Genomic DNA, 15,994 nt, shown 5'->3' with positions numbered 1-15,994 from the left:
CTAAGAGTGACTAACCGGGAAGTCGACTGTCCATAGAAATCCACCTCCTACCACAGAATTGCCATAAAGGTAATAGTACGGCAGTAGCCAGTACATAGAACGCCAAGATAGATTTTTGTAGGGGTCCCTCTAATTCGTATAACCTTGTGGCCACGAAATATTCCCAAAATCCAAACTTCGCAAAAATCGCGAAATATTACAGTTTTAGAATCGGGGGCGCCAAAGCGTGGGCCCCTGAAGAGAATTTTTTTTTTTTTTAACAGTCTGGTTGGGACGCGCGGGTCAATAAATATATTTTATGCGAAAACAATATTTTTTGGAGCAATATTGACTGCGCGAGATTTAGTTTGAATTCTGCAGGCCCAAGTCCATGACGTCACGAAATGGTCATAGACTCTCTCCACCTCAACGTGATGGCCAACCCAGAGCCTTTTATACTGGGAGAGGTCGGCGGTCTATTGATCCAGCCGCCAGTCTGGCAGCACTGATCGAACAGTCTGGCAACTGTGCGCATCGCATTCCGAGTCTCGTCGTCCGCCATGATGTGCCTTGTCGTCTCGAGCCGGCAGCCGTCTGACTAGGGTGGAGCGAGAGACGACGGTGAAAATGATAGTTCTGCGCTCCGCGAGACGTTAGAAGAAAACGTAATGGGGTGCTGTAGTAGCGTTGAGTGCTCGAACGGAACGAAAAAAGGGTTCAGGATGTACTGGTTCTCGCAAGGAAAAGAAACCGTGCAAGGCACAAGATCCGGGAGGCCGAAACGAGGAGGGATAAGTGGAAGCCGACTTCGAGTTCTCGATGGTGCGAGGTAATATTATAATTATTTTATTTTGTGAGTTAAACGCGTTTTATTTTGACTAAAACTGTGCAGTGACTTGACGCGGCAGCGTCAGGTGAAAGTGTCCGTTGATCACGAAGCCGTTTCCTGCCGCGCAAGACCTGATATTTGCGAGCGGCCTAGCTTGCCAAATTTGAACTGTGTATAATGTACGGAGCCGATCGCTGCAAGTGCGTGCACGTCGCGCTGAATGACGCGTGCACTGTACGAGCGCATGCGCTCCGTCGGCACGTTCAAAGCATTCATCTCGGTCTCGTAGCTTTCTCTACGCTCAAGTTTTTAGAAGCGGCCTCGTAGCTCCGCTTCGCCGTCTCGCTAGTGCTTTTGTTTCGCTAGCGATACCTTTATTATTTTTTTTTAATACGCGAGGTAAATATTTACTTGTTCTGCCTTTTTCGTTTTGTTTAGGTGCACTTCGCAGACAGTGAATTCGAAAGCGGTTGTCAATCCCGAAAAGCTCAGGCAGAACGCGATGCCGACGCTGCTTCTTCACAGCAAACCAAACAATGTCAGAAAAAAGAACCCAAAAGACCGGTAGGTGAGGAAGCATCACGGAAAACCACGATCGGTCCGCCGTATTCCGCACAATGGTGCACAAACCTTGTGATGTGGTAAACAGTCGGGAGCGATCTAGACAATCGAAATTACCCACTAAAAAATGCGCACAAGGCCGCTGAGCTGTGTCGGACGTCGGGCGTTTTTGAGCGGTTCCCCATTTATAAATAGTGCCGTTCGTAAATGGGCGGTTTGTTTGCTACTTTTTACATGAATAAAGCACCGAATCACAAAATGGTTGTTTTCTGACTTTCTCCTCGCGGCAACAAAAGCGCGAACGGCAAAACCTACACGCGTATACATCGCACGTCAATGGGGACCCACTTGCCGGGAGGCACATCATGGCGGGAGCGGAACCCGCTGAATCCGCTAAACCTAGCGGGCCGTAAGCCCCTCCCATCCGCCGAACTCTCCCAGTATAAAAGGCTCTGGGCCAACCCGCTCCACCTCTCCTCCACGCGCCCGAAATGCCGAGAGAGAAAACAAGTGGAAAGGAGGTGACTGCCACCTAAATCGCCGTCCCGCGCCGGCAATATTGCTCTAACTTTTTTTTTTTTTTTTTTGCGTAACGTTAAATTTTTGACAGGCCTGTCTGAATTGGGCTGTTTAAAAAATCATTTCGTTTTCTTTTCAGGACCACTTTAAGAAATAGGGGCAACCCAATGCGCATGCGCCAAACCCAAACTGCGTTTAGGGTTGGCGCTCGCCCCTAGCTCAAAACTCGAGAAATAGCGTGAGGCCCTTAATTGCGTCGACAAACAAGGCGGTGCCTTTTCCGGTCGCTTCGTAGCAAATTCGTCATTGACGCTGCAGTATTAGCCACGTACATTGCCAGTAAAGGGCGCAGCCAACTTTCGCTTCGCAACATCTCGGTTAAAGCACACAAAAAAAATTACCGATCAGCTTGCGCCATTTTAAAAATCGTCTTCGGATTCCGGCCGTTCCTGAGCCCATAGAGTTATTATAATGTACGCTAGAGGTTCAATTGGCGCTAGTGTCTATGCGACTTCCGTGACGCAAATTGAAGCAGACAGCGACCAGTCTACTTTTGCTGTGCTCCTGTGCATTCCTATGGGAAAACGCGCGTGCATTTTGTCTCCTCGACGGAAAATAACATGGATAGTTTTTGTTATTTGGGCCGTACCGAATAGTATGTACCTTGATTAACATTATAAAAGTGTAATTACTTTAGTTAGCGCATTTTTCTTCATTAGTGAGCGATGTTTAACTTCGCTACATTTCAATCCCAAACGTGTGTTCCGCTGCACGTATGTAAAAATAAGCGACGATTCAGTGTAAAATTACAATCGAAAGGAATATAGAGTGTGTTCAAGGCTCGCCAGCTTTCCGGTGACGCTTATATATTGATAATATGCCAGTCCTGCCACTATATGAAAATGACCCCGTCGTGCGTATGAGCGGATAAAAACATTCAAACCGTAGAGAATAAAGTCCGTGGGCTGTGAAAGGTGTCTCTTCGTATTGTTTTCTCTGCCGGGCAGCTTTTATCGGGCACTTGTGCTCAAAGATTTCGAGCGTGCGGTACATTTTGAACGTAAAACGAATATCATCTTCGCTCAGAGCAGAAAGAATAAAGCGGTACTTACTTATTTAAAATCAGAATAGATTACGTTGGCCTTCAATTTATTTTGACATGCACGGGTAGTTAATAGGGAGTTTTAGAATAACGTACGCAATTTTAGCGCACGCTAGCGCTAATTTTAGCGCTTGTATTAGCGCACGCGACGCAAGAGAGTTTTAGAATAGCGTTTCTCCGCCGCGACGCAAAAGCCCAATCATCTCGCGCTTGCGACGCCACCAAGATACAGTAAAAAATTTTATTTCACACACGAAATGCTGTAACTTTAGAAAAAAAAACGAGTTTTTGGTCCAGAGTAGCATTTTAATTTGTTTAAACATGAGAACGCGGCGCGAGCGGTTGAGCGGTCGTGTCCGCTTGCGTCGCCTCGGCAAGAGAGGTCTCGTGTACTGACCTTCGTACATCGTTCCTTCGCCGTGAAATGTTCGCGCGTCGCAAGCATCAAGTTGTCGGTGATCGCTGCCAAACCGAGTACAATGTCGTCCCGTATTGAAAATTGCAGTCGCGAGGATACCGCCGACGTCGCACTCACGACGCCGCCGAAGCAGCCGCCGACATAATCCTGGATGCCGCCATTTTTTTTAACTGTGCTCGTCTTGGCTTTAGCCAACTTCTCATCACGAATCCTCCTAGGAGAAGCGCAACGACTCTTTGCGTACGCACGCTATTTCCGGGAAATAGCGCACGCTAAAATTGCGCACGCAAAGCGCAAAACCTGGTTTGCGTTCGGAGCATGCGCAGTGGCGACGACGCTATTCTTTGCGTACGCAAAGCTTTAGCGTGCGCTATTCTAAAACTCCCTAATGATCAAGTGTTACTGCGTAGTTCTTACCGTCTACCTTAATTTCCAGATGTTCTTCGTTCGTTTGGCACGTGTATCCCTCACAGAGGTCGGCATTTTAGGTCGCCCTCACTCACCCTCACCCTCACAGTCACACTCACCTAAGCCCCTCACTCACCCTCACCCTCACAGCTACACTCACCTTCAGCCCCTCACTCACCCTCACCCTCACAGTCACACTCACCTTCAGCCCTTTACTCACCCTCACTGAGCCTCACGGCCCTCACGGCCCTCACGCCCCTCACCGCCCTCACGCCACTCACCGCCCTCACGCCACTCACCGCCCTCACGGCCCTCACGGCCCTCACGGCCCTCACCGCCCTCACGGCCCTCACGCACTCATAGCCCTCACGCCACTCACGGCCCTCACGGCCCTCACGGCCCTCACGCACTCATCGCCCTCACGCCACTCACGGCCCTCACGGCCCTCACGGCCCTCACGCCACTCACCGCCCTCACGCCACTCATCACCCTCACGCCACTCACCGACCTCACGCCACTCACCGCCCTTGTGGCCCTCACACCCCTCACGCCCCTCACGCACTGATGGCCCTCACGCCACTGACGCCAGCTTCAGATGGGGCAATTTCGCCCAGAAACTTTACGTCACAACACCAGCAACACGGGCCGCCCGCGATCACACGCAGCAACCAATTGCTGCAATTTGCCATCGTCATCATAAAATTTTATTTTTCTTGCACTATTTAGACACAATTACGCGTTATAAACGTGTTTTTATGCATTTAAATCTCGTTAAGAATACTAATGCACCTTTCTGAAACAGTTTATTTCCAAAAAGTGATCGATTTCAAACCAGAACCAAGTCTTTCGGTGTCATCATCGCCGGCACGAGGTATCACGTGAAAATTTTGCGTCCCTGATTGGATGCAGCCGCTTTCAACGTATTCGAATTGCTCCGAGTTGCTTGCTTATTTCGAGCCGAACCCGACCTCTGCAATTCGTGTCGATCTAGGGAAAGCTAGAGAACAACCCGCTATTAACACCAAAATAGACCCTTTCCGGAATTCAGTCTGGCCACTTTGATCATTATCATCATCATCTGAAAACAGCATATGTGCTCACGACCAACTCTATAATGCTATACTATACTTCGTTTCAGCTTCGGTCCATACGCAGCCGATGCTACAAGCGCGAGCATGTGGCCCAGAACAGAGCTTGCACTGCACGAGCGCGCGTGCTTGGCAGGGATGCTGAAAGCCCGGAGCTCGCGCCTGTAGCTTTGGCTGCGTCTGGACCGAAGCTGAAACGAAGTATAATGGCGGCCTTCTGTTTACTGATGAAGGAAGAAGTTGAAGATGCTCCTAAGCAGATGATTCGAGGCCTATACATGCTAGTTGTTAGCGCGGCGTGAAGCAGGAATTGGACGCAAGAGCTGCGTAAGCGTTCATTTCTAACTCGGTCCCAGTCAATCTGTTAGTAGCACTCACTCGGCTTCAAAGCCCCTTGATGTATAGAACTCTATCAAGGCGTCTATGTGGGTTGGCGCTTCGCTCCGACTGGCTGCATTTGTTTCGCCATCGACACTAAAAGAGATTGAAAAATAATTGTAGTGAAGTGCACATTCTCGCTTACCGTTGAACTTTAAGTGACGGAGCCCTATTAAATACTGCAGACCACAGGTTCATTGCCACCATTAGTATAGTAAAAGATAAACTGCCATTTGAGTCACCAGATGGCACTGAATTCCGGAAAGGGTCTATTGCTGAGAAAGATGCTCGATCTGAAGGGGGCCTCACGCACTCACCGCCCTCACGCACTCGTGGCCCTCACACACCTCATGCACTCACCGCCCTCACGGCCCTCACGGCCCTCACGGCTCTCATGACACTCACTGCCCTCACGCACTCATGGCCCTCACACCCCTCACGCACTCACCGCCCTCACACCACTCACGCACTCATGACCCTCACGCCACTCACCGCCCTCACGCCCCTCACGCACTCATGGCCCTCATACCTTTCACCGCCCTCATGGCCCTCATGGCCCTCACGGCCCTCACGGCCCTCACCGCCCTCACGGCCCTCACGGCCCTCACAGCCCTCACGGCCCTCACTCACCCTCACACTCATGAATTTTCCTGGTTCAGAAACTCACTCACCCTCACCTCACCTGTGAAGATGAGGGTGAGTGAGGGTGAGTGAGGGCCCTCATGAGTGAGGTTTGCCGAGGTATGATCCCTCATGCTGAAAAGCGCCGACGTTGTGTTCGCGCTAACGGTGTCCGACAGTGCACATAAATGCACGTACGAAGCCGTTTTAGCACAGTTTTTAATGCGATGAATTTGAAAGAAAAACACCGTAACTGACCAATTTTTTCGTCGGCGTGGCTGAGAAATGTTCTAAGCTACCTAGTATGTACGAATTATTTGGGATATTTGCTGTTACGATCGAGCGCAGGGAGAAAATGCACTCACTTTTTCCCATAGGAATGCATTACCGGAAGTCAATTTTGGACTGGTTGCTGTCTGCTTCAATTTGCGTCAGCACAGTAGCGCCACTTGAACCTCTAGCGTATATTATAATAACTCTATGCCTGAGCCCAAAGAGACGCGGTAACCGTTGACATGGCAACGTCTCACTACTCCGAGACTCCGAGGCTGTATTCGAAATCTTACCCAAATGGATTCGAGTTACTCCGGCGGATCGTGTCACGTGACACCACAGATTGAAAAACGCTGGACGCGGGTAGGTTTTAGAACGCCAAGGGTAGAAAACCCTTACCCTGGAGTAAGCTCGAGTAAATTTTGGAACACGGCCCGAGTGGATTTCGTTCGTGGCATGCTGCCTGTCGCTTAAAAACAAGTCTTCCAATGCTTCAAAGTCGCTCCAGCTCAGATCTAAATAAAGCGGCTGCTCGCAGAGTATGCTCGCTCGCGTTCGTCTCAGCTTCGTCATAGTTAAGTCCTAAGTCTTCGGCAATAGACGGTCAACGCAGCATACGATCGCCAAATCAGAGCACTACGGATTGAATTGTTTTGGTTGAAAACAGCTAACAATCTTCATACTGATTTGATATGGTCTTTTGTTTTAGCCGACTTCATTTGCTTTTACGTCAATTATCATTTATAAACAAAATGTACTTGCTAAGCACACATTTCTTACGTTTCTTTATATTTTTATTTTTTGTTATTACTCTCGTTAACCGCATTGGTGCTGCAGGCGAGAAACGTAAGCGCGCCGTGCTGCGTTCCGATACCCCTATTCTATGAGCCGGCGACGCCAACCTTGTTGCGTTTCGGTTCCCTAATTTCTTTGCGGCACCGAAACGTTGAGGCCCCTTATTCTAAAACCATCAGTTGTGTACGCGAAAAGATGTATGTTGGATGCTGCCGTTGCAGCTGAAGTCGACCGCCTTGCTCCAGCACCGGCGAGGAACAAACTTATATTCCGTCCCCTTCTTCTTCAGTCTACAAATGCGACAGGAGCGCCGCCGCAACAATGTTGTTCACGGTTTGTCAACACCAATACTTCGATGCAACTGGGCGGCTACGAAAACAATGAGTGAGGTTGATTTTAGAAATTTTATTTTCAAGCATTTTACAGCGAAATGGCTTCGATGAAAAGGCGTTTGATCAAATGTCCGGTCCCACTCCGAATGCTAACGTATCTGGTCAAGAATCAGCGTAGCCAAACACCAGTTTCGGCATGAATCCTTTTTTTTTTCTTTTTTGCTGAAGGTATTAGGCATTTGAATGTAAGCAGTATCTTTGCTGTGACTGCTTGTTTTTGTCATATAATTTACCCATCGGTGCTACGAAAGAGCTTGAAAAATAACTGTCGTGTACTCAATTATGACTTGCTAAAAACTAAACACACAAAAATGCCACAGAAGATGGCCGCCGTGAGAGCAAAGCCAGCATACCTTGGCAAACAGCAAAACTTACTGCAGAGCCAGTCAATCATAACATCAGAACATGACAACTCACCATCGGAGTGCATCCTTGACTTAGTGAAGTGTCACAGTGTGTAGCAAAAAATAAAATCTAGTTGAAACGCTCAAAGCATGACATATTTAATTAAACGTAAAGGATGAAGCAATAAAACCAAAAACGCAGTACTTGCCGTCACCGAAAGATACAATCTTCGCTGATAAATAAAAACATATGTGGCGCCATCTGTCCAATATAGTGGCAACTACGGTAGTCAACCACAACGTAACCCCCGAGGAGGCGGTTACACGAGCCCATTCAGAGACTATCGGCCTTAATGGCCAATGCCCTATGCGGCCTCAAAGCCACTCCCGGCCCTTTCGCCCCTCTCGGCCATAATGCGACTATCGGCCAAAATGACAGTGACCCGTAGCATCTACCACATGAATACGGGACACTATAGATGACACTTAAAGAATAGGATACGTAAGAATGGACATGCTTTTTGTGGCGCATATTTTTTCTGATATTTTTGCCTTAGCCTGAACCTTTGCAGGAATTAGTCCCTTTTTTTTTGGGGGGGGGGGGGGGGGAGGTGGGCTGACATCACTAAGTGGAAACCATACCTATTAGCTACCTTGTTAATATTGTGGAACATTTTTTGTCTATACGGGGCTACCACCACTCTTTTTGTCCTAAGGTATGCAGTGGGGCCAAAACTTGGCGAACATTTTGTCCCAAGGTTTGTGCTATGGTGACTCTAACTAATAACCACGGAAGCCCACCAAAGCAGCTTACTCAGAACTTGTACATTTATTGTATTATTAAGTTTTTTCCAGACATTGGTGTATACCGACAGCCTAAGGGTTGCATAAATATATATATATACCCGGTATTTCTTAAATTGTCTTGAAGAGTAACGCATGAAATAAATAACCCACTATGCTCCGTCAAACTCCGGCATAATTTTTATAACACAATCAGCCAAAGAATAGAGTTTAAGTGTTTCTATCCCTTTCTTGAGTTTGATGTAGCCGATCCCAGAATATGGAAACAAATTCTCCACATTACCGAATAAATATTGGACAGTCTCTCCGGAAGCTTACAACGGGAGAGGCCGTTATTAAAATTTAGTAATCAGTAAAATACAAATCTTTGCAGGCGTTCTGGTACACAACGTGAAAAGGTTCGATGTGGTAGTTCTTATGTAAATATTACAACAAAGAGCAATTGTGACAACAAAACAGTGTTGTTACACATACCCGACTCAGAATAAAACACATTCGTCAACGACTACATTCTCGGTCTGTTAGATTACACGACAAAGTAAACTTGGGCGTACAGTCAATTTCCGAAAGTCAGGAGTTGCCGATAATACCTTAAATATTATCAATAACTCATAATTTTCGAATAATGTATAAAGTAATAAAGAAAGAAAGCAAGTAGTAGGTCCATCTATCGCCTAAACTAGCGGACAGTGGGCGTAAGGATTTGATAGAAAAGTATTTTAGCGCTCGTTGAGATCATTCAAAGCCTCTGACTGTTCCGTTTCCAGAAAGCCGAAAGACGCCACGGCAGTCATGATCGCCGTCGTGCTGCTTTTCATTATTCCGGCTGAGCCGAAGAACCTGACCTCAAGTCCCGGTCTGGTCACCTGGAAGGCTGTGCAGGCAAAGCTGCAATGGAGCGTCATCTTACTCATCGGGAGCGGTTTTGCCATTGCCGAGGCCATGCGGGTGAATAACACTACAAAATGAATTAAATATCATATGTTCTGTTAATATTTGCTGAGACCTACCACTGTCAACCTATTTCTTGTGGTCGGTGCTTGGTGCTCAAAACTTGCATGGAGGTCGCAAGTGGCCTTCGTGCAAGCATGATTAATACCGCAATATTAATTTTGCTTGATCCTTCAGCAGGATTAATACCGCGGGATAAATGGCTGCTAAGAACACCTACAAGAAAAAGTAATTTTTGGATAATGCGCGTATAGGTCTCGCATGTGAAGGACCTTCGCAAATTACGTTTTCAAGCAAAAGCGAACATTTGTTTGCTCAGGTCTGTTTATTACGCGCTCTACGTCTGAGAAATGAAGGGGAAAAAGACGCGGTAACAGCGAGCGCGACTCCAAGAGCGAAGTTCCCCCCTTATTCTCAAAAACATCACACCTTGCGAATAGCGACGATTGCAGCGCCGCCGCACGGAAGCGAGCTCGCTACGGCCGCGCGCGCAGTAGGCTCTAAACTTTTGGCAAAGATTGCACGAAGTTTTATTTCTTCATATTCTTAGAGATGGCAAATGAGCAAATGATAGAGGAATGTAAAAGTGAAAATAGGCGTTTAATCAGGCGAACTTGTACCTACAAAGTAACGCGAATCTTGCGACGGGCGGGCGACGGTCTAGGTGTCGCTGCAGTCTCAGCTTCTTTCATGCAAACTACGCAGTCTAGAAGATTCTGCATAGAAACAGGCGGCACGTTATGAGATTCTACTAGAACGTTCAAGAACAGTCGCGAAATATAAAACACAAAAACTCGGCTGGCAAAGTCCGAACCCCGTGCTTTCGAGTGAGAGAGAGCCTTGGGCGACGCCATTTCGGCCATGCACGCGGTTGGCCGAGTTGGCATCACTCGCCGCAATATAAGGAGACAGCGGAGGAGGACAGGAGATAGGCAATGCATTCAATCGCAGGTCACGGAAGGAAGTATAAGAAGTATAAGAGAGGGGACGAAAGAAGAATATTTTATTTATTTGTCCATTCTCCTCTCTTCCAATTTGTCTTCCGTTATATATGATTGCGTCACCCACGCGGTTGTTTTATTTAAAATTGACACGCACATTCCAGTCGTCGTTTTAATATTTTTTTTTTTTAAGTTAAGTGTTCATTTGTTTCTGCAACGAAAATTACACCCAAATGGTAGGCGACTTTATGCCTCAGACAAGAGAATTTCGCCTGTCTATAAATTTTAACTGAAATGTATTAATATGTATCTCTAAACAACACAAAAAAATGTTCACCCCGAAAAACAAAATATGTGTTAAAAATCAACCGCTATTATGATTACTTTTAATTCTACTGGCATAGGGAATGAAGGTCTTTGCTTCAATGCCTAATGATTTTTTTTTTTTTTTGCATGCTGCAGGTGTCCGGTTTATCTCATTTGATCGGGCAACATCTGGGGAGGCTAGCGCACCTCTCCCCTGGTCTGCTCATGGCGGCCCTGTCCATATTTTGCTCCTTCATGACGGAGCTCATCAGCAATGCGGGAACCGTCACCGTACTTCTACCTGTGTTTGCCGCAATGGTAAACTTGGACTTAACCTAATACATTTTCTGTCTTATAGTTCCTGAAATTAGGAGACGAATCGCTCGCCTCCTCGCTCGGCCCATACTTCTGTGCTTTTGTACCTCCGCCATTAAAAAAAAAAATTTTTTTCACGATCACTTCTGTACAGAAAACATGATGGCCCGATGATTCCGATTTACGGAACGCACACAACACATGCTGAAGTTCAGAGATATTTGGCTCGTAAGCGAATTCTGCCCTTTCTAGTTAAATATTATTGATGGCGAATTATGGACGCTTAGGTAAACTTGAGACATAGTAGCTGCACTTTCGTGCCCAAATAATGACTTTAGTCACTGAAAACTCCGGGGACATAATGAATGAATGTGTGATGTTCGCGTTCCGTGCTTTGTGATCGTTTTTCGGTGTGTTGTATTGGCGAATCTTGCAATTCATTTGGCTCTGATTCGGGTCTATAATGAAATGCTCCACATGCCACACCCGGCGTAGCTTTCGGCGACTGCGGCGTGAGAAACTGATTTTTACCTAATATTTTGTAGGGGCTACTGTCATTTGTCCCACGCCGTGTACTGACGTCCTTCACGTTCATCTTTTGATGGGTGTCTCGTTGTTATCAACTTGAATATGAGCGTCGTCGTCCCCACAAGCTTTCGTGCCTGACCGGAATCGGTACTGCGCAAGCTTTCGATGGCTTCTGGTTGCCCTACGCATGTAATAGCCAGACGGCAACAGCCAGGCGGGGCCAGCAGGGGGAGAGCCCACGGTTATACCCTGTCTCGTTGTAACTTGTGAAACGGTAAACGATAATCCCCACATTGCGTGCCAACGGCTTCAATATGCTCTGCGTATGCGAGCGCAACGCACAGATATTGGAGCATGATGCAGCGAAAAGCATGATGCGTCTTCGCAATAAAAGCGCACTCTAGTGATACGTGGTCACGTTCCGATTGGCCCGCCAAGGTCGTAGCTTCCGGCGTACTGCCATGTTATGCGATCACGCTTTCCTGGCTTACCCAGCATTTCTCGCTTCAGACACTGGGCTGAGCGGCGCTGCCAAAGCAATAGCTCATGTTTAAATAACGCAGCCGCCACTCCCAGGCATACCCAATGTTTCTTGCTTCAGTCGCTAGAGAGTGCCAAACCCTCCTAAAGTCTAAAAACAGAATGCTTGTTAGTTCACATTCTGCGGATCACGGAGACGGCCAATCGCGGCGAACCACACACGAATCTCAAAGAACGACGAATCTCAAAATAAGATTCGATCTCCAAATGCGATGTGTTCAAGGGCGATGAGGAAGTGCATGAGGCGTCTTGCTCATTGACTGTGCACATTACCTTTTTTCATATCTGATCGTATTTTTAGTTTGTTTTTTTTCATTCGCTCGTACACTTCCGTTGTTCATCGTGATTGGCTGTCTACGGGACCTGCAGGAATGTGCGCTCACATTTCCTCACTAGAGATAAAGTTCCTCAGCTGGTGGAGTAGCTAACGTGGCTCCCTGCACACTCCCATTCGCATTATTTGGCATTACATTCCCGTACTCTCTCCCTTTTTCTTTTAGAGCGCAGCTCTGAGGCGCCCACTCCCGGCTTGAGCGGCGTCGCCGTCGCCGTCGGGGTAAACGCGCGTTGCATGTGCACTGTATGCTACCGCGCGTTGCATGCGTGTTGCATGCAACCCGCGCGTTGCATTATGGGCAGTTTCCCATAATGACGTCACGAGGGCTACCCTCCTGAGTGTTACGAGGGTTACTCTAAAAAGGGTTACGAGGGTTACCCTCACGAGGACCATGAGGGTTACTCTCTCGAGGGTCACGAGCGCTACCCTCACGAGGGTTACGAGGGTTAGTTACCCTCAAAAGGGTTACCCTCACGAGGGTCACGAGTGGTACTCTCACGAAAATTTGAGGGTAACCCTCACGAGGGTCACGAGGGTTATGAGAGTTACCCTCACGTAACCCCCCCCCCCCCCCCCAAGGTTACGTGACCTCAGGGAGTCACCTATTCCCCAGTACCCTTTCATCCTCCTCCTCAAGAGCTGCGCTCTAAACCGGCGTTACAGGGAGTTGTAAAGGGCTTCCATTTTTTCTGGCGTACATTTCAGATTTGCTCAGCTTGCTGATCTTTGACGGTTTCACGAGCACCCTCTCTCATTTTTTTGAAGTTGCCGAAATCTGTAATTTTGTCACCGTTCACCTTTCTCCGTTTCACCATAACGCTGAGATAGACATTGTTTTTCGAATGTTAAATTTCATCTAAATTTGTTTTTTGCTTTCAGGCGGAGGAACTCAAGATAAATTCACTCCTATTTATGATTCCGGCGACAATCACGAGCAATTTTGCTTTTTTGCTTCCGGTTGGGACACCAGCCAACGCTATTGTGTACGAACACGCTCGTCTCAAGCTGTCTGATATGGCAAGTAGTTTCTTTGTGTCTAAATGAAGAAAAAAGATCTGCTTTTAATCTAGAATGCTATAGCAAAGCAGCGTGAACACCGCCGCCCCCCTCCCCTTTGCGTTTCTCGATTTTTCCTTTTTTGTCCCGAAAGAAGTCAAAATCTGCCCTGCATTTTGCGGTGTATCGCAGCGCCACCTAGATAGGGATGCGCAGTGCCAATTTTTTTATGTGAGCAATTGAGGAACAGGGCGGGTCACAGGTGGAAAACGAGTGCTGCGTCATCGTTGGGTTGGGACTCGTGGTCTCACTGATTGGACACCAGGTCCAGCCGAACGATGACGTTGCACTCGTGTCCAATATGTGTCCCGCCGTGGCCCCCACTTGAGGACGTAGAAAATTCAGAATCGTTTACCTCAAAAACCATACAAAAAAACAAAAACAAAAAAAGAAAAGAAATCTGGCTTTTTGAGGAGCATGTTTACATTCCCCTTTTATGGAAAGAATTTAAATATTTCGGTCCATTTTAATTTAGATACATGTTTCCTTTATCACATTTCCACATTTCAAACGCCAAAAGCATCGCTGCTTCCTCCAACGATCAAATCTTGAAAGAACTACTTCGCGTGACGTGTAAACAATGCGTAAAACCTTTTTTTTTCTCGAGATGAAAATGACTATAGGGGGTTTAGGATATTTTCTTCGAGACGTGCGGGTTAATTCTGCGCAAACAGGAGAGGGCGGGAGGATATGGGGAAGAAGATGCATAGCGGGGGCCTTAAGCCGGGTGAAAAAGCATTTTGTGGTGGACGTATGTCCCTGTAAAATTCTAAATTGATTATAATAATCGCGCAATTTTTGACCTCGTTGTCTTTTGTGTACATTTTTAATATTCCTATTGTTGTACTATCGGGGAAAAATGAAATGCGAACAGAGGAGCGCGTGGTTCGCGGTACAGGCTGCGCCGCCTGGAAGTGAACCTAGGGGCGAGGGTCCGTGGCCTACTTTGATGTGTTCACGCCCCTCGATTGGCGCTCCCCCAGCTTCGGCAGTGCGCCTCTCAGTGCACTGAAAGCTGTCACCGCTATCTTTGCCTGCTCGGCGAGTGCGGCGAGCTTCTTTGCACCGCCCGCGCTGAGCCAGCAAAGATAGCGGTGATAGCTTTCAGCGCACTAAGAGGCGCACTGCTGAAGCTTGGGGAGCGCAGAGGGAGGGGCTTGAACACGTCGGAGTAGGCCACGCACCCTCGCTCCTAGGCTCACTTCCAGGCGGCGCAGCCTGTACCGCGAGCCACGCGCTCCTATGTTCGCATTTCATTTTTCCCCGATAGTACCTATAAACGTTGAGTATGCATACTGCTGATAAATGAAAGAATAAAAGTGGGAAACGGCAATGCTATCTAAAAAGCGGACTTACAATTCTTAAAGCCTGAAAAGCCCGCTTTGAGTTGGCGAGGGTATCACGAGCTGCTGACACGTTGTCTTCCACGCTACTGCTCGCACGGGGTGCAAGTTTTTTGCCTTTTGTGCGAGATAAATTGACACACTTTTAGGAATACAAAACATGTTCGAAAGATTAAAGAAATATAATAAATGTTTATACGACGTTTATTCTTGATGACCTGCTTGAACTTAAGCGTCCGTCGTGACTATCTATAGGATTCCCCAAACCTGACTATACTTCGTTTCAGCTGTAGTCCAGACACAGCCAATGCTACGAGCTAATGTGACCTATCAAGGAGCGTCAAAAGCGCAAGTCACTGGGCCTTTTCCGTTTATGATTGCTCCAGCGATGATAGAAGACCTACAGAACCATGATTAACTCCATGGTGGTGAAATTTTGAAGCTGTCTGATAAGTCCCATTAGGTCGGCTGCGTCTGGACCTAAGGCGAAACGAAGCGTAAGGGAGTGTACGGTGTAACTACAATAAAAAAATGATAGTTCACTGACGTACTATAAATGTTGCATCGGACTAATCTGTACTTGAATGTCGCCCCTATTTCTTCTTCTTGTATTTTTCAGGTTCTTCCAGGATTTTTAGCGAAGGTGATTACTGTGATGACGACGGTGGCTGTGACATACGTCCTCGGAGACCCTGTGTTTGGAATGTTTCAATATCCTGATTGGATATACGAGGCGCGCGTCGCAAACGGAACTCACGTATGATGCCAAACGGCAAGATCATCAAGCTTTACGGATGTGGAGTCATCTGCAAGCAGCAGCGACCATAGTCATTACCAGACCAGCAGCCTTTCTGCTCCAAACATCAACGCGTGGTTCCCTTCGTTCACGTTTCCTCCGACAAATTGCACATAGTAGAAATGATGTGAATTCACGTTAATACTGGCGGTTGTCGCCGATATAAGGAGATGAACATAGTCTAGAACCATAGAACCAGGGCGCGAGAATGTCAAAAAGGAAGGAAGACGACCAATGATTATCTTGAATAGGTAAAAGGGCATCGAGGAGAGGTGTGGGCATACATTCAGAAGAAAGTCGGTACGTGGCTTCAGGGGAACGGACTACAAGGATGGAAAGAAGCAAAGCAAAGAATATAGAAGAGTGGTGA

General features: G+C 47.3%; 1 protein-coding gene across 1 annotated transcript in view; it reads left to right on the top strand.

Moving 5' to 3' along the window:
- LOC8043439 (solute carrier family 13 member 5) overlaps positions 1-15,591 on the top strand; it is a 90,346-nt gene extending 74,755 nt beyond the window's left edge. Inside the window, exon 13 of the mRNA XM_042291021.1 lies at positions 15,448-15,591. Within this exon, the coding sequence (XP_042146955.1) occupies positions 15,448-15,591 (144 nt within the window). The remainder of the gene's footprint in view (positions 1-15,447) is intronic.
- The last annotated feature ends 403 nt before the right edge of the window (positions 15,592-15,994 follow it).

Source organism: Ixodes scapularis, unplaced genomic scaffold (genome assembly GCF_016920785.2).
Source record: "Ixodes scapularis isolate PalLabHiFi unplaced genomic scaffold, ASM1692078v2 PGA_scaffold1__304_contigs__length_218370807, whole genome shotgun sequence".
Lineage (NCBI taxonomy): Eukaryota > Metazoa > Arthropoda > Arachnida > Ixodida > Ixodidae > Ixodes > Ixodes scapularis.
The sequence above is the reverse complement of the archived record's forward strand: the minus strand, read 5'-3'. Positions and strand labels throughout refer to the sequence as shown.